The sequence below is a fragment of the Hevea brasiliensis genome, chromosome 14 (genome assembly GCF_030052815.1).
Source record: "Hevea brasiliensis isolate MT/VB/25A 57/8 chromosome 14, ASM3005281v1, whole genome shotgun sequence".
Lineage (NCBI taxonomy): Eukaryota > Viridiplantae > Streptophyta > Magnoliopsida > Malpighiales > Euphorbiaceae > Hevea > Hevea brasiliensis.
In genome coordinates this window covers 78935136-78955491 of record NC_079506.1, presented here as the reverse complement: position 1 = coordinate 78955491, position 20356 = coordinate 78935136, and the positions used below count along the sequence as shown (strand labels likewise).

The 20356-nt window shown below is 33.2% G+C and overlaps 1 protein-coding gene across 1 annotated transcript; it reads left to right on the top strand.

The window, feature by feature from the left end:
• The first annotated feature begins 11535 nt into the window (after positions 1–11535).
• Positions 11536–19315, top strand: LOC110646718 (NAC domain containing protein 50). Its single transcript, XM_021800247.2, has 4 exons — positions 11536–11970; positions 12409–12686; positions 13071–13256; positions 18466–19315. The coding sequence occupies exons 1-4, from the start codon at positions 11745–11747 to the stop codon at positions 19078–19080; spliced, it is 1305 nt and encodes a 434-aa protein (XP_021655939.2). The 5' UTR covers positions 11536–11744; the 3' UTR covers positions 19081–19315.
• Positions 19316–20356: the final 1041 nt, after the last annotated feature.

The window sequence follows — 20356 nt, the reverse complement described above, 5'->3', positions numbered from 1 at the left end:
AGTTCCAGCTTCCATAATATCGTGAGGGCCCGATTCACTTCGATTTTGGAGAAAGTTGCAGGAGGCACTTGGCACCTGATTGAACTTGATGCGGCTTTCCACCCTCGCAGACGGACGGTCAGAAAGGACAATCCAAACATCGGAAGACATGCTTCGCATGAGTGTTTTGGATTTTGGAGGTCAATGGGATGATCGGCTAGCTTTGGTGGAGTTTGCCTACAACAACGATTACCATTCCATAGGGATGGTACCTATGAGGCACTATATGGAAGAAAGTGTAGGTCTCCTGCGTGTTGGACAGAAATGGGAGAAGCGAAGGTGCATGATGTAGACCTAGTGCGGTACACTTGAGAGATAGTTCCTTTAATCGAGAACGATTGAAAACTTTCAGATGGCGAGAAGAGTTATGCGGACCCAGACGGAGGATATGGAGTTTGCGATGGCGATTATGTATTCTGAAGGTTTCTCCGATGAAGGAGTCATGAGATTTGGAAAGAAGGGCAAGTTGGCACCTCCGTATATTGGACCTTTTGAGGTTCTTGATAGAGTTGGAGCGATTGCCTACAGGTTGGAGCTACCACCCAACCTTTTCCACGTTCATCCCGTGTTTCACATCTCCATGCTCCGGAAATACATTCCAGATCCTTCTCATGTGCTACAGCCGGATGTGATAGAGCTAAAAGAGAACTTGACATTTGAGGAGCAACCTGTAGCCATAGTGGACTACCAAGTAAGACAGCTAAGATCCAAACAGATCCCTATGGTTAAGGTTTTGTGGAGGAGCCGATCGGTGGAAGAGTGCACTGGGAGTCGAGCGGGACATGCGTAGCAAGTACCATATCTGCTCAATGTGTAATCATGTACTTTATTACGCCTTGTATAAAATTCGAGGACGAATTTTTACGTAAGGGGAAGAATGTAACACCACGATTTTTATATATTATTATTGGGCTTCGTGTAGGTATCCTCAATTCGCGGAAATTCGACAGTTGTCCGGATCTGTGAATTTTCGGCCAGACAGACCGGAAAAGTCTCCGAATTGGATCGAGATTGTGGCTACCCCACCATTGTTAGGCATCCCGAGCACGTTCTCGAAGTCGGAATCGGCAAAGGTAAACCCGAACCTTGTTTTTTCGTAATTTTCTAGTGCTTAAATAGGATTAAAAATCCATAAAATATTCGTGGTAGCTTAGAAAATTACGATTCTTTTTGCAATAGCTTAGTAATATTTCTAAGGACATGAGCGAGTTTTATAATTTTTAGAGCTTATTTGAGCGGTTTTGTAAAAATGATCAATTATAAGGACTAAATTGAAATTTTACATATTGTGATGGATGATTGATTTGATGGGCGGGAGGGCTGTGTGATGTGATTGATTTGTGGATATATGGATTGTGGATATAGAAGTGTGTTTTGAGCCCTTTTACAGGTTGGGTAGGTCCTAGGTATAGGGGAGACTCTGCTGGATTTTCGGCATGACTTAGGATGTATTGGGTCTTTTCTTGATTTGTATTGAGTCATTTGTATTAAATGATTGTAATAAAATTGTCAGGTGAGCCGAGACAGCCTTTTTCCTTCGCCATTGCCTCGGTGACCACCAATCAAGTCTGAGTAAAATATTAATTTTAATTGTAATTTCGATATTATTATATGTTCAGCATGCCCATGCATCACTTATATGCATATATTTATGTAGTTAAACTCTAGGCACGATTTATGATGCATTGATAACTGTTAAAGTGCCATGATGTTGTTGTGGTAATTTGGAGCAGTGTGCGTGCGTTGGCGTGCGTGTGATGTGGTGTGGACTATGGATAGGGCAGGTAGTCACGGCTTTAGTTCTTCGCTGGGACCCGATCCTTCGAGGGTGAGTCACGGCTTGAGTTCTTCGTTGGGACCCTCGATTTGGTTTATTAAGCGAAAGTCCGGCTTGAGTTCTTCGCTGGCACCAGGTTGGATTTAAGAGAGCTGTATAGGGGATCAGCTCCCATATGTTATGATTGATGCTACAGGGTGCGTGAGTGCTCCAAATTACCTTTTTGATGTTATGATGTGAAAATGATGTTGATGTTGCATTTCATTCTACAGGGTGCATTAGTTTTAGATAGTTATAGAGATTATGGTTAAAATTGATATTTTACTCTCGAGTGACGCTCACTCCTGTTCAATATTTTTTTCAGGCTACAGGAGGATTTTATTTTTGGTTAACCTGCTTTTCTCCTTCGCAGGTTGTTTATCAATATTTGTGTAATTTTATTTACTCCTAGAATTTCCGCATGTGTTAGAAGTATTTATTTGATTATGGTCTGTAATATTATTATCATGTTGGACCTGTAAACGTATAATGATATGTATGTTTGATGGATTGGATGAGGGAGCTGAGCTCCCATTTATTTTTATGAGGATATGAGTATGTGGAGGGTGAGCTGAGCTCCCCAATTGAGTATTTATTATGTTTACAGGTCGGGTGAGTCGAAAACTCCCCGTTGGAAAGTCCATTTTATGGCCGGACTCTGTCCGTTTGGTTTCTTGAAATTGGGCCTAAATGGGCCTTAGAGTTGGGTTAATGAACAGTTAGGCTTACTACGGGCCTCGGGGGCTTTAGGCTGGCCCAGGTCCTAGTGCCGGTCCGGCCCATAGGTTGGGTCGTGACATATAGAAAGAAAAAGGATTCAATTTACACATGGCTTGACAGAGAAAAGAGAAATGCTGACTAAACTCTATGCTGAAGTTGTCCAGGCCAACGTCTAACTGAAAAACTGATAATTAGAGGTTAGGAGGATTTTACTGTGCAAAATTTAAAAGTTGATGGGGTTTTATGTTATATTTTTAAGTTGAGGGACTGTAATGTTACAACTAGATAAGTTTAGAGACAGTTGTCAAAATTTATCCGTAAATGACCCTTTGTAATTAGAGCATGCAACTACAAGAGGCCACGTGATTTAAAGAGCAATCCACTTCAGCAAAAAAACTCACTTGAGTGAGCTTCTCCAAAATTCTTTTGTACCTTATTTTTGTAAAATACTTTTTAATAGATTATAACAATCATAAACATAATATGAATCATAAATATAAGATTCAACTATCACCCTAATAATAGATCTTGAACAAATAAATTCTCACAAATCTAGAAACATACCTGATGTAGAGTTTTAATTGAGCCATGGTAATAATTGAAAGAGTCCCTTTGATTTAATAAACTGATTTCTCCCTCTTGACTCTTCTTGATTCACACAGAAAACTTTAGTGATGGAAGATTTTTTAGAGATGACCCTAATATCTTTGACTTTATGAAAGAGAATGTGTGTGACCTTATGGATAGAGAGAGGACTAGCTTATATATATATATCCAAGACTTAATATGGTACATCCATCAAGTATCCTTGTACAATTAGAATTAGGATTTACTTTATAATAAATTTCAACAACTATCCCTGAATTTATATTGTTGTAATACTACAGTCCTTTAACTTTAAAATGTAACATAAAACCCCCTAAATTTTTAAATTTTGCACAGTAAAATTCCTCTGACTTTCAATTATTGATTTTTCAGTTAGAAACTGATGTGAATAATTCCTGCATAGCGTTTAGTCAACATTTCTCTCTCCTCTCTTATGCAAAGTGTAAAATTATTCTCTTTACGCATGAAAAATTATTCTGTCTATAGAGAGAAGAATGATTCAATTTACACATAGCTTGAGAGAGAAAAGAGAAACACTAACTAAACTCCATGCTGAAATCATTCAAGTTAGCGTCTAACTGAAAAATTAGTAATTTGAGGTTAGAGAGATTTTACTATGCAAAATTTGAAAGTTGATGGGGTTTTATGTTACATTTTTAAGTTTAGGGACTGTAATGTTACAACTACATAAGTTCAGGGATATTTGTCAAAATTTATCCATTTACTTTAATTAAAGTAATCCTCGTATAATTAAGATTTATATTAATTAAAGTAAATATCAATTAATATTGGGCTACATTAAAGGAATTAATTTTGGCCCATATAGTAATATTAATTACCAAATAAAATCTTACATTCTCCCACTTAGCACAATAATTAAGTGATATAAACTTTAATAACATAAACATTAGGCGCGCATGGAATAAACAAATCATTTCCATAATGTACTTTATAATTACCTTCCTATAATAAATTACTAAGTGTGAGTTATGGCGGTTGTACATTGTTTAATCACATACTTCCTTCCATATACCACAACATTAGCAACTTACCATATTAGGTACATAATGGATATATGTATGTCACATCATGGTTCGCAATAATGTCTTGAAAAGACTTTTCCTATTATCATTTACTTAAGATATTATGTGTAAACAATTATGAAAAAACTAGACATCCATTAATATATGTCAGAAAACACATCAATGAGCTTAGAGTATCAAAGTCAATACATTATTAATTAATACAATCAAGACCCATTCTAAGCACACGTTCTTTAAATGTCTTGGATTATAAACCTTTAGTCAACGGATCTGTAATCATAAGATCAGTATAAATATGCTTAATAGACACTTTTGAACTTCCTCCTTAATGGCAAAATACTTTAATTCCATATGTTTGGCACCTTTGAAATATTTATCATTGTTGGAGAAAAATACTACTGCGAAATTATCACAATAAATTCTCAGCGACTTGCTAATGGAGTCGACTACCCCATGTCCTGAGATAAAGTTATGCATCCATAATGCATGAATTATGGCTTCAAAATATGCCACAAATTCTGCTTTCATAGTGGATGAAGCAATAATAGACTGTTTGTCACTTTTCCATGATACTGCCCCTTCAGCTAATAGGAATAAGTAACCAAAAGTAGACTTTCTATTGTCAACACATCCAGCAAAATTTGAATATGAGTATCCAACCACTTCTAAATGATTAGATCTCCTATAAGTGAGCATTTGATCCTTAATTCCTTGCAAGTATCGTAAAACTTTCTTTGCAGCTTTCCAATGATGCATTCCAGGATTGTTTTGATATCTACCAAGCATTCCAACGGCAAGCTAATATCAGGTCTTGTGCAGGTTTGAGCATACATCAAACTGCCTATAACTGAGGTATAAGGAATTGATTCCATTTCTTTATATTCAACATCATTCTTTGGACATTAATTAAGACTAAATTTGTCCCCTTTCCGTATGGGAACAATTCCTGTTGAACATTTATGCATATTAAATCTCTTTAAAATTTTATTAATATAGGCTTTCTGAGATAATCCTAACAGTCCTTATGATCTATTATGGAATATTTCTATTCCAATCACAAAGAATGCGTCTCCCATATCTTTCATTTCAAAATTCATTGGGAGAAAATCTTTAGTCTCACGTAATATACCCAAATCATTTGTAGCAAGCAAGATATCATCAATATATAAAATTAAGAAAATAAACTTACTCCCACTGATCTTTTGATATATACATCGATCAATGACGTTTTCCTTAAAATCAAAAGACTTTATGATATTATTGAATTTAATATACCATTGATGGGAAGCTTGCTTAAGTCCGTATATTAATTTCTTAAGTTTACACACCATATGGTCTCTTCCTTCAACTGAGAAACCTTTAGGTTGGTCCATAAAAACTTCCACTTCAAGTTCTCCATTTAGAAAGACTGTTTTCACATCCATTTGGTGCAACTCTAAGTCATAATGAGCCACCAATGCTATGATAATTCTTAATGAGTCTTTCTTTGAGACTGGTGAAAATTTTTTTTTATAATCAACACCATCCTTCTGAGTATAACCCTTAGCAACAAGTCTTGCTTTATATCGTTTAATTTTGCCATTCGAGCAGCGCTTGGTCTTAAAAACCCATTTACACCCAACTCATTTAGATCCTTTAGGCAATTCGACTAGATCCCATACTTTGTTTTGTTCTATAGATTTTAACTCATTTTTCATGACATCTAATTACTTATCAAACTCATTACTTTCTATAGCTTGTGAAAAGGAAACTGGATCTTTATTAATTCCTATGTCAAAATCTGACTCTTGCAAGTAAACCACATAATCATCAGCAATTGTCGATCTCCTTTCTCTTTGAGATTTTCTTAATGGCATTTCTTGAGGTTCACCTTCATTAGCTCTTTATGGGTTAGCTTCTTTAGGATGTGTTTCATCATTATATTGTGTAGCATTGTTAAGTCCTTCAATAAATGCTGGAATAATACTATTTATGTCTCAATATGATGAAAAGATTTCTTACGGTCTAAACCAAAGATCCAACTAAGACTTCCTATTTATGGGGAACCATATAAAGGCTTTAATTGAAGGCATAGAGACTTACCATTTGGTCTACGATAATGGCTATCAATTAGACCTATTAAAAACCTTCTATATGCTTTCAATTTCTAGGAATGTCATTTTTGTTTCAAAACTTGATGAATTTGGGTTCAATGTTAAGTTTGAGCAAGGATGTTGAGTTTATTTAATAATAATGATAATTCCATTATTGTTTTTGGAATTCTTATTGATGATCTATATATACTAAAACTTGATAATAATTTTGTTGAATCTTTGCCTGTCACATATAGCAATATTGGAATTTAGCATAGTAGATTGAATGAGAATTTTATTTTCTTGTGGTATAAGCGTTTAGGTCACATATCTAAAAAAAGATTAGAAAAGTCAATAAAGAATGAGATTCTACTGAGTTTAGATATTATTAATCTTAATGTGCGTGGATTGCATTAAGAGAAAGCAAACCAAACATAATAAAAAAGAAGCCACAAAAAGTAGTAAGCTTCTTGAAATTATACACACCGATACATGTGAGCCTTTTAATACTCCATCTTTTGATGGAGAAAGTACTTTATTACCTTTATTGATGATTTTTCATGTTATGAACATATTTATTTGCTTGATGAAAAATCTCAATCAATAAATGCATTTGAAGTGTACATAAATAAGGTTAAGAGGCAATTAGATAGAAAAGTAAAAATAGTAAGGTCAGATAGAGGTGGTGAATATTATGAAAAATACACTGAAATAGGACAATGTCCTGGTCCATTTGCAAAGTTCTTAGAAAGTTGTGGCACATATGCACAATATACTATGCTAGGTACTCCTAAACAAAATGGGGTGGAGAGAGGCAAAATTGGACTTTATGGATTTGGTTAGGAATATAATGAGTAACTCTTCTTTACCTATATCTTTATGGATGTATGCACTTAAGTTGTATACTTGTTAAATAGGGTTCCTAGTAAGGCAGTCTCATAAACACCTTATGAATTATAGACTGGAAGGAAACCTATTTTAAGGCACCTGCATATTTGGGGTTGTTGAGTGGAAGCAAGAATTTATAATCTACATGAAAAGAAATTAGATTCTCGAATGATAAGTGGATATTTTATTGGTTATCTAGAGAAATTTAAAGGATATAGGTTTTATGTTCCAAACCATAGTCCAAGAATTGTGAAAACTGGTAATACAAGATTCCTTGAGAATAGTGAAGTTAGTGGGAGTGTTAAGAGACAGGATGTGGATATACAAGAAAATAAAGTTTATTTTCATGTGCCTATTAATGTTCCAATATCCACTCCTACTCCCAAATCAAGCTTTATTTTTCAGGCAATCTTTCTGATAGTGTCTTACTCTCGTATAGAAGCGACACTTATCTACCATTTGTTCATTTTACTCAGCTTGAGTAATATTTAAAGATCTTTTCTTTTTCTTCTTAAACTTGTAGGCTTTAACTTTAAGTCCTTTATTAACTTCTTGACCCATAATGTTGACAGAATGAGTCCCTTAATTTTTCAATCTTATTTCCTCCTAAACTAGCTTATTGGCCAATTCATTACCATTCTATTTATCCTCAATAGTATTGTAGTTAATTTGAAATGGCCCATATTCAAGAGGAAATGAGTTCATAATGAACTACACCAAGAAGGAATCATCAACCATCATCCTTAAAGTTTTTAGTTTTACTGTAACATCACTCGTTTCAATAATGTACTCTTGCATACTCTTTGATCCATCATACTTCATGGTCATGAGTTATGCCATTAGAGTACTAGTGAGTGAGTTAACCTCAGAATAGAACACATCTTTCATAAGTTTAAGGTATTCTTTTGCATTTTTAGTTTGTAAAATTGTAGTCTTAATGTTATTGGCAATAGTCATTAACAAAAACATAAGGCTTAATTTGTTTACCAATTCCTATTGCTTATAGTATAACTTCTCTTCCTCACTGTTTATATCCATAATAGTATCAAGTTAGCCTTCCAATAATGCGAAGTCAAGGTCCAAGACACCTAAATGAAACTTGACTTGCTCACACCATTCAAAGAAGTTCAACCCATCAAAACAATAACAGATTAAGCTTGCGAATGAAGAGAAAAAGCTACAATATTATATTTTTATGCTCAAAATAGATTCGAATAACTTTAACAATTAGAGTATACTATAGTTTTTCTTTGGGTATATACTATAACATACTATCCTAAATTAAATGCTTTTAAACTTGATTGGATAATAATTAACTCACATCAAATATACATGTTGTCTTTAGACATCCAATATATATTTGATAAAATATTATTGTCCTCATAATTCTCACTGTCATAGAATAATTGATTTACCTTTAAGTAAAATCTTTAAGTTCTGATAACCAGTGAGTGTCAATTAATCCATTTTTCATCATAGGCATCTATTAGTATGGATAATTGATAATTTTTTATATGCATGTAAACATCATTCATAGTTCAGCTACTTTAGTGATTGATAAACTATTAATTTATTTTATTTTAGTTTTGCCACTTTGGTGACTAACAACTTTAAACAAATATCATAAGGCATGCATATAAATTATGTATCTTAATAAACTTAATATTTATTCATTCATTATGTTTAATTACAAATCTTACTTAGATTGAGTAGAAAACATAATTTTTTTTCCTCTTTCCTTGCTTTCGGGAGAACATGTTTCCAAAAGAATTATTCTTTCCATCATGTTTTCTTCATTATGTTAAACTTTCATGGCCTAATTAAATTTGGGCCAAAACTTTAATTTAGTAATTAATTAATTAATTAATTTTAAGCATCTTCCATCACAAACATGTTTTCATGTAGTTTGAAATTCATGGCCAAAACAATTAAGCCACTTTGATATATAATTTTTTTTTGTTTCTTTTAATTTCTTTTTTTTTTAGAAAACATAATCTCAAACTTAAATCTCTTTATAATACGATTTTTCATCGTGTTAATAATCCTCATGCTTAAAACTTAATTGGGTCAAATTTTAATAATAATATTATTATAATTATTTCAATCATTAACATTAATTATAAAACTTTCACTAATATCTAATAACAAGTACCAACTTCAACATTATGTTCATCATTATAAATTTAATAGAAAATTTAATTGTTCAAAACTTAGGGCTTTGATACAACATGTAAAATAATTTTTAATAGATCATAATAATCATAAACATAATATAAATCATAAACGTAAGATTTAACTATCACCCTAATAATGAATCTTAAACAAATAAATTCTCACAGAACTAGAAAATATACCTGATGCGGAGTTTTAATTGAGCCATGATAATAATTGAGAGAGACCCTTTGATTCAATAAACTGATTTCTCCCTCTTAACCCTTCTTGATTTATACATAAAACTTTAGTGATGGAAGATTTTCTAGAAATGACCTTAATATCTCTAACTTTATGAAAGAGAATATATGTGACCTTACGGGTAGAGAGAGAACCAGCTTATATATATATATCCCAGACTTAATATGGTACGTTCATCAAGTATCCTTATATAATTAGAATTATGATTTACTTTAATTAAAGTAGTCTTTGTATAATTAAGATTTGTATTAATTAACGTAAATATCAATTAATATTAGGCCACATTAAAGGAATTGATTTTGACCTATATAGTAATATTAATTATCGGATAAAATCTTACAGTTTTTACCTAATAGGCAAACTTTTTGCGTCATATATATTCTTCTCTCTTCTCTTTAAGTGACAAGTAGAAATAGAAAGAAATTAAGGAAGATTTAGAGAAAGAAAAAGACGATAGAGCAGAGAATATTCATCTTCTTCTGTATCAAGTGGATTCAATCTATATTTCATCATTAGACTTGGAATCCCACTTGAAGTTTTTTGTTCTTAGTTTATTTTTCACGTTATTTGTTATCGTCTTCATAGTTTTCTTTATTTTCTCGAAAATGAGTGAGTGGATTTACAAATTTCAAAGTTCGGAACGTAATACTCTATTTTGACTATAGTATTAATCTAATTTGATTTAATGAAATAGGTATTGTCCTTTGGTTCTTTGCCTTGTAAATTAATTTTACATGCTTTGTGTTAGGCCTTTCAAAGTGTTGTTTTAAATCATTGATTGAATAACCAAGAGGTGAAAGTTAAACGGTGTAAATGGTGAAAAATCAAGGTTTAGAACTTACAAATTTCAGATTTAGAGATAAACTGTGTTTTGTGAGAGGATTTCATAAATTAATCATAAAGCTTAATGGGTTTTAATCAAGTCATAAACACAAAAGTATGAATTGATTTGTTTAAAATACTTCTTTGATTGGTTGAAAAAGAATTATAGATTTTTCAAGATTAATATCCTTCAAAGATTGTTAATACCTGTTCATTAGATTAATTAGAGAAATATCCAGTTAACTAAAGTGTAAATCTCTAAATTTTGGAATTGCCTTTTTATATAATGATAATTGTTTATTTTAGCTAACATTATTTTAGATTTATTTGTGATATTAGCTTTTCATATTTACTTTCATTTATATCTAAGCTTATTTACGTATTTGTTACTGCGCTTTATTGTTTTATTTGCATGCAAGTCAATCCTCTGGATAATCTATACAATCAATAGTTTTGGTATTTATCCCGACCCTCATGGCAGGCAACGATAAATTTCTATACTATTATACAATCCATATACTTGTGCGTTTTGCATTAGCTCTTTTATATACTTATAAATTCTTATTTAAAAATAAATTTAATTAATTTACAAGTTAAATTAAACACTCGTCTATGATTATTTAATATATTAAACCCTTTCACTAGATAAAAAAATATATAATTTAATTAATTCATTTAAAATTAAAAATATACAAAAAATAAATATTTATGTCACAAAATCCATGAATAATTCAATCTTTATTAATTTTATTATTTTTAAAAATTTCACCTATTATTTTAATTATTTACCAAATAAAAAAAATTATTAAATAAATTAAAGAAAATAGAGTGTCACTATTATAATTTTTACTTTACACGATATTAATAATTGTTAAATAAAATATTTATATTAATATTTATCATATATTTTTAATTAATTATATATATATATATATATTTTATTATAAATATTTAATTTAATAATTATAAAACTAATTCCCATGTATATAAAAAAAAAAGAAAGGTAATAATGAGCGTAAATTTGAAACCAAACACACCCTTTGATTTACCTGGCATGATAAGCCATGACCTCACACTTTACTCAGTTTCCCTATTTACAATAAAAAAGAAGGAAAGTGAATCCACCGAATGAGTCAAAATTTTCACACTCAATAAACGCCTGAGCAACCCAGCCAAATTGCTTGCAATCGAAGGTAACCCTCTGTTTCTTCACTTTCAATCAACTAATACTTATCTTCTTCCTTCCCCCCTCTCTCTCTCTCTCTCACTCATACCCACAAAACCCTAACCCACTTCTCCATTTCTTCTCTTTCTCTCACCTCTCTAATGGGTCGGGAAACTTCTATGCCGCCACTAACACCGGCACCCGCTGCTGCGGTAGCACCTGCAGGGACGATGAAAACGACGGCTTTGGCACCTGGGTTTCGATTTCACCCTACGGATGAGGAGCTTGTCAGTTACTACTTGAAACGGAAGGTTTCTAATAAACCTGTCCGTTTTAATGCTATTGCTGAGGTTGATATCTACAAGAACGAGCCTTGGGACCTTGCAGGTTACGCATTTTTATTTTCTTCATTTCTCTCCAATTTTTATCATATATGCAAATTTTTTTATTTTATTTTTAAATTTGAGTTAAGCCGCTTCTGCTTCTTCTTCTTCTCCTTCTTTTCTCAAGAAACAAATTTCCAGTTTGGCTTGCCGGTGTTACTTTTGGAAATCTATTTCTTAGTGCTCTTTTTAGCTTGAGGGTTTTATTATCCTGATTTAATAGTTTATTTTGATTGTATTTAGCTATCCCCTTTTCTTATTTATTTATTTATGTATTTTACTGTATTTTTAGTGTATGTGGTTGTCTATGCTCTTTAAAGCACTGGTATTTTATTTTATTTTATATTTTTACATGCCTTTGTTTGTGTTTTTCAAGTATTTTTATGTGTTAAATTTAATTCATTATCTTGGCTCTTACAATTTGAACGTTTCGGGATTATAGATAAGTCAAGGTTGAAAAGCAGAGATCAAGAATGGTACTTTTTTAGTGCCTTGGACAGGAAGTATGGGAATGGAGCAAGAATGAATAGGGCCACAGGTAAAGGGTACTGGAAAGCCACTGGCAAGGACAGGGACGTCCGCCGGAACTCCCAAGTCATAGCAATGAAGAAAACGCTTGTATTTCATAGTGGCCGTGCCCCAGGGGGGCAGCGCACGAATTGGGTTATGCATGAATACCGGCTTGTTGAAGAAGAATTGGAAAAAATTGGACCAACGCAGGTGAGCCAGTAGGCAGAATTGTTGTTAATGGTTTATGGTGATGCAGGTTTTTATTTGCTTGCATAGAAAGTTAAGAAAATGATGAGAAAATGTAAGTTGGAATGCCATGTGTTGTTCTAGTGTTATGTGGATAAAGAAAATATTGGGTTTGTTATGTGTAAAGTTGTTTTATATGAATGGTGCTATATCCAAATTAGCATGTCGAGGTGTGTGGAATAGGAGATTTTAGCATTCTGGGGTCTTAAAAATATGTGGAGCTTACAGCTTTAATTGTTGTTGTTGTTTTCCTGTTGAATATCTGAGCAACCAAAATGTATTGCTATTTGTTTTGGTCATGGTAATCTCACCATTGTTGCTTGTTTGCTATTCATGTTTTGGGTGAAGAACGATTCATATGTGCTGTGTAGAATATTTCACAAGAATAATATAGGACCACCAAATGGAAATCGTTATGCACCTTTTATAGAGGAGGAGTGGGACGATGGTGAGACAGCTCTTGTTCCAGGAGAGGATGCTGTGGATGAATTGCCTGCTCATGATGCTTGTGCAAAAATGAATCGTGTTGAGCAGGTATGTTTGCCTTTTTGTTTAACTTATCTTTTATTTATTTTTTAACTAAAGACGCTTAGTTTGGTTGTAATGAATATAATCATTACACCATGGTATAATCATGTCCGAAATATATGATAGATGAGGGAGGCAATAAAATAAAGCATTAATATAATTGAAATGAGACACCTAAACAAGAAAGTGAAAAGCAACGAGTATTTTTGCTGACACCTTTATGAAATCATTTATTTTCTTGCTAATACATACTTTGTAAACAATGACCATTGCACCGGAAGGATGATAACCTCTCCATTGTACCAACGGAGCAAGCTGGGTCCAATATTTGGGAATGCCAGAAGTTGTTTGGCAAAATTATGCCCCAAAAGGTGGTATGACTATGTTTCAAGGAGGGTTTAGGGAGCTTACTATTGGTGCTAAATACTACGTATGGAACCTCAGCTCAGTTAAGCCTTGATTCCAATCTAGTTGCATAGCCATATGTTTCCTTTTTCTAAAAATAAAAAATAAAGCTTATAGACTGGCATCTAATGCGGTGCCACCCATGAATACCAGTGGTTTACGATGGGAAATCTATCTTATAAACAACTTTATCCATGCAGTTTTCGAAAGAAATATATTCAAAAAAGGAAGTTCTCCTTTAAAATATCAGTGAATTGTTTGCATCTGACTATCTTTAAGTTATCCATCGATGTTTCTCTACTATGATTTTCTTTACAAAATTGTCGAAGGAATTGCTTGTCTCCTCCGTTGCATCTTTATGAAAAGAACCCTCCAAGCATGGAACTCTTTTTCTAAATTTTCATATGATCCATTAATGTATTCTAAATGAGTAGGCCAAATACTAAAAGTTGCACTGTTGAGCAAGTGATTCTCTGATTCATCTTAACTCTCAGGAGGATACCATCCATTTGTCAATCATCTTCCCCTTTTCATCAAATTATCTAGTGTAAATATCCATTTCCAAGCTGCTTCTAAGCAAGAAAGGACGCTTGGGAAGACAGCATAGACTTCCAATTGTTTTATATCCAAGGGATTGCTTACTTTGCACCTGTCAATATTTAGCAAATGTATGTTATACTAGGATCTCCTCCCTTTTTGACCAAACCTATTGAACCTTTTCTTGCTATCCCAATGGCGTGTCGTCTCAGAAAAGCCCCGGTCTCCATATCTTAAAGATCCCTTTGAATAATGGGCTTAAAGCTATTTGATTCATGCAATATGAAATAATCATTCAACAAGCGGACGTGTTTATAGGGTAGGGGGGGGGGGGGTTGCTACACTAATGGTGATTCCAAACTTTTACAAATTTGGATTTTTTCGTTTGGTGTCTATGTATTTGACATGAAAGAATTCTTCATTAACAATGAGAAAAGTGATAAGAGCATGGTTTCAAATAGCGGTTATTATGTAACGTAACGGTCGTTATTTACAGGTTTTTGAAAGCTCCGTTACGCATTACCCCGTTATTTGTAGGAAAATCTTGAATTGTATATGTAATGGCCGTTACCACTGTTACATAATGGTAACAACCGTTATTAACTGTTAAGTAATGGTAACGGTTGTTACTTTAATATGCATTTGCCACAAATCACATGCAAACCATATTTTCCCTCTTTTTCCATTGATGTTTAAAAATGGTAGATTTAATATCTTTATTATATAGTTATGTATATTAGTTTTACTTGTATCTACATATATCTAATAATTTTATGAATTTTGTAAATTTTTCTAAAAAATTTGTGTAGCGCCAGGCTGTCACCATTATGTTATAGTCTTTACAGGCCTATTTCCGTTACCTGCGACTGTGACTGCGAATGCGGCCACAACCGCGATTTGAAACAATAAGAGTCCATACTTTATTATGTGAACGAAATCTACAAAATCACTGGAAAACCTTCCCCAGTCGAAGCATTGTTTTTTCCTTCTTGAGATAATTAGGCCAAGTTATTGAAGAATATAAATGATGTACCAAAATAAAGAAGATCATGTATTATTTGGAAGCTTTAAATGGAAATTGCCTACTAAAAAAAGGAAAAATATGAAGTCAAACAAGGAAATTCAAAGAACAACATTGTCCGTCTAGACAAGGAAAAAAGGCTTCTTACTTTAGCACATGCATATCTGATCTGAGTGATTAAGCCTTTAAAAATTGACCACATATTCCTAAAAAGACCCTTTTTGTTTTATGTATCTCCTCTTCTATTATTTATATATATATATCATTCTCATTCTTGATAGCTTTTATTTTTATTATTATTTAACTTCTAATCTGGAGATGAATAATTTGAGAGGGGTGAAAATCATTTTTTTTTTTAATATGATAAGGAGGATTATGTTACTTCACTGACTAGTATACCTAAATGATGCCTAGAAAATGTAGGAACCCTGCGAAGATTGATATTAACTTTTGCTTTAGGGTAAAAGTTGCAAGATGTACCAGACGTACTCTAATGCCTGGAGGAAGATGGAATTTGGGGAAGCTCCCTTGTTCTAAGAAAGCACAATTGATAGGTGAGCAAATTGATATAGTGTTGTTGGGTATCTTTCAGAAATTGAGGGTGATACAATTTTAAATTCGAAGTATAGACATTTTGATGCAATGGGAAGGAAATGTGTCAAGGAATATGTTTGGTTGGAAGAACCTGTTATCAATGGTCAATAAGAAGTTTTGCCATTAAGAACCTGCTTTCAATGGCCAATAATTGTATCATATGGGTAACACTGATCTTGCTAGATTTTATTTGAAGGTTTGAAAAGTGTTGGACAGTTGTTAATTTGTGGTTTAAGGTTGATACCTTCATGGATAAAGTAATAGGATACTGGATTCTCTATTAGTGTTTAGATGGAAATAAGTTGGATTCAATGCTAACAATTGTGGATTGTTATATTATAGAGATTTTTTATGAAGAGCAATGTAAAAAGGCTGTTTGAGCAACTGGAAGCAATAGTAGGACGTAGCTTGAAGAAGATCTCTTTTCATTGAAGGTATATATGCATGTGGTTGTGCGTTGTGTTGAGTATATATAGATAATGGTTATTGGATGATAGTAATCATAAATTGAAACTAGCAATGGGATTTTAAAAGGGGATGCTTGGGAAGGATCAATGACGACTGTTCTATCGGTTGCCTTCTTGATTTGGTGTTGTATAATATGAACCTGAGTTTGCAGCAATTCAGATGACTGCCTGTGGTGATTGACCAATGATTCACAACATTGATCATAGTTTATATTATGAATAGGTTCTGTTGATGAAAACATTGTTTTGATAGAGTGGCACTGACTTTTCCTTATATTGTAGTTAATTTTTAGTGTATGTGTATGGAATGAGAAGACTTCCAAACTAAAATATGCCATATTTATCTTTTTAGTTATTAAAGTTTGAGGAGCAGTGGAGATTAGAAGTTTTTTCTGACTGTTTTCTGACTTTAGAATATGCATATTAACAACCAAAACTATTGGCTAAGGCATTTATAGACTAGCTAATCTTGCAATCATCAGGTGGATTGATTTAATAATAAGAATGACTGATGTATTATGCAATAATAATTGAATAAAAAATGCAAAATATAAGTAAAGAACAAAGGGATTTGTCATATATTTAGCGGATCAAATGTAAACAAAGTGACCAACAAGCATCTGCTGTCTGGTTGCAGAATGCATGGATTTTGGATCATGATCCAATAATTCTACAAACCTATGAATATTTTTGCAAGAAGTTTTGAGGGCAAAATGATCCATCTGAACCAATTTAGAAAAATTGTTTGAGACTTGTCTAGTTAGTCTCTAAGTTCACTACTTTGGCATTACATCTGAACCTCATTCATGCTCTCTGTAGTTTTGCTGGTCCATTTCAAGCTTGATAAATTGTTGTCATATTTTGGCTTCGTCTATTGGATTGAAAATAGTTATCAAAATAGCTAATTTTGGAAATGATTTTGCTGGAGCTAGGTTAAAGATGCTTTTGGTAGACCTAGGTGGACATGAATAATTGACAAAAAGGTAGATGCAATGGCTGTACTGGGACCAATTTGAGATGCTTTGTATTGTAATGATGCTAGTCTGATGGTGGATGCAATTAGCATGTTGATATGGTACTGGCATATTTTGTAGATGTGTCTTAACAAACTATGAGTTTATCATGTGTAATTGAGTTGGTTTTAATTCTTGCATAGCTAAATACATGATATTTATTATTATTATTATTATTATTATTATTATTATTATTAGTCTGAGATTTAAAACTTTCGCATCTTAGCACATTGTGCAAATAAAATAAATTAAACAAAGAAAAGAAAAGAGAAAAAAAGCATAAAAGCTTTACTTAATGCCTGGTTGAATAGTATCAGTGTCACTATATTGTCTTTACCCCATATGTTGAGACATCAGTATTTATTTTATTTTGGAAAAATGTTCAAACTGTACTTATTGGAGAAGTTCAATTTAGTTGATTTCAACTTTATGTCCAAATTAGCTCAGAAACTTCAATTTAAACTCAATTTAGCTCCAAAATTAAAATTTATAGACTAAATTTCTTGAAAGTAAATAAAAAATAAAGTTCATTTTCTTGATTTTGAGGCTAAATTTCTTGATTTTTTTTTATTTAAGTCCAAAAATAAGAAGCTCAATTTCTTTTATTTTTTGGGCTAAATTGAGTTTAAATTGAAATTTATACAATTAATAAGGCTTCGCGGCTGTTGCTGCTTATTATTTTTTGTTCTTACTTCTTCTCTTCCTCATTTTTTTCTTCTTTGTGTATTAACATCTTAGGTACCCTTATTTTATTAAAAAGAAAGAAGAAAAAATAAGAAGAAATGAATAGAACCTTCTTCTTCTTCTTCTTCTTCATCCCTTTGATTTTGTGTTGATCATAGTGAAATGGGATGCTTGATTTAGAGACTTCGAACGCGTTCCCAAGCGATTTGGAATGCAAATGTCTTGTGTTTTGGAACGCGAGATCTGGGTCGCGGAACCCAGGGGGTTAGGAGAATCTGTCAACTATGAAATTGAGTTTAAATTGAAACTTATACAAAAAGTTGAAAATGAGTTAAGTTGAACTTTTCTAGTAATGTATAGGGGAGCCATTTTATTTTGCTTTTAATTGGTCCTACATTTATTTGTCTTTCATGGCAATACTCCTTCAAATCTGATTTTATAAATGAGAGACATATCCTAAAATGTGATTTGAAAATGTTAATCTTGTTTTGCAGGATACTCTTTCCATCAACCGTGATCCTCTTAATATCAATGAACTTCCTAAGGACTCAGAAAATAATAATGAGTTGCAAAGAGATGATTTACCATTGTGTAAGACTGAAAGGGTGGATGATTGTCCTCCATGTGTGCTTAATACAGAGGCATCCTTCCCCTTACTCCAATATAAAAGAAGAAAGCATAACGGTGATACAGTATCGAACCATTCAAACGCTTCGGAGAATTCAACAAGGACAACTCAGGATCCTTGCTCATCTGCAACATCAACAGCTGCAACAACAACTACAGACACAACAATGACGACTGCTGCAGCAACAACGGCTATATCTGCATTGTTGGAATTTTCTCTAATGGAATCGATCGAACTCAAAGAGGATCCTCATGTTCCTCCTCGTAGACTTGATACTGCTAGTCTTGATTCATCAGTGCCGCCTAGCTGCATGAAAATTATCTATGATTTGCATCGTGAGATCCGCAAGATTTCTGTCGAGAGAGAAACATTGAAGCTTGAAATGATGAGTGCACAAGCCATGATTAACATTCTTCAATCTCGAATTGATTTTCTCAACAAGGAAAATGAGGATTTAAAAAGGAGCATCCAGTATACATAGAGACTACCTATGATACTGCAATCTTATCGTTATCCTGGTGTACAAATCGTGGGTGCCTGGTGCTGGTGCTGGTGCGGCCTGGCCTGTTCCCCTCTAGTCAATATGATTCGAGGGTATGTGAAATTAGTACATTACTGTTTTGTGTTTGTTTTAATAATTAATGTTGTAGGAATGTCATAATGTTGGATTTTGTTCGTCTGTAATGGTAATTTTAATACATTCTGAACTTTCACCATATTTAGTCCCTGCCAATCGTTGACATGTCCAGAATTCAGCTCTGGCTGTTGTAAATTTGTGTCCCTGAGGCCTTTCTTCTGGATCATTCCTGCGGTGATTAAATTTTATTTGTTCTGATCTCTCATGCTGAAACAGAATCATGTGATCGACACTGTAACATTGAAAATTAAACCACAAATAATTTGTTCAATGTACCCAACATGAAAAGATAGCATTTGACGTTGGGGTTGCTCTACTGCTCACCTGCCACCTGTTTTATGCCATTGAATTGAATTGATCAATCAATAAAAGCTGCCGTGAATCCATTCTTGACTCCAAATTCATCATCTCATCATCATGGTGGCTAATTTACTCCCTCAGCTTCAAAGCTTCATTCTCTACCAAGTGCGTCTTCTCAAACGTCTCTCTCTCAATCTGTGAAACATTCCCTTCGTTGTCCACGATATTCTTCTCTAAATTTCAATCAGTGAAGTCTTCTTCTCCACTTCATATGTTAATCCACTGATTGTAGCTTCAAGCTGAGAAACCTCAATGGCAGACTCGTAATTCCTCTGCTTCATCTCTTGCTTCATGAATCATTTCTTCATTTTCCAGCGGCATCAATCTGCCTATGGAGCTTCTCAACGATCTCATTTGTCCTCTTAATAACCCCATAACCAGCAACTGGTAATCCAATGTATTTCTAAGGCCTAGGTTGCAAAATTCTTGCAGTTACTCACTTTTCCAGATATATTCTCAAGTTCACGAATCTCTGATTTCAATCCAGCCCTAACTTTCACCACCTCCTCAAATTGCTTCCAAATCTCATCTCTCTGCTTCACAGACTCCTCCTTTGACTTGCTCAATTCAAGCAATTCTGCAGATATTCTATCATTCTCTTTCAGAGTTGATTAGTCGTTGAGATTTGATATGAGAGACATTGAAAGCGATGAGAGGAGAGAAATTAAGCTCACAAGCAATGATTCTTAACGCGGGTCTCCTCAAGTGTCAAATGAAACGTGAATGCAATTTTAAATTGATTTGAACTAAAATTTCAAGA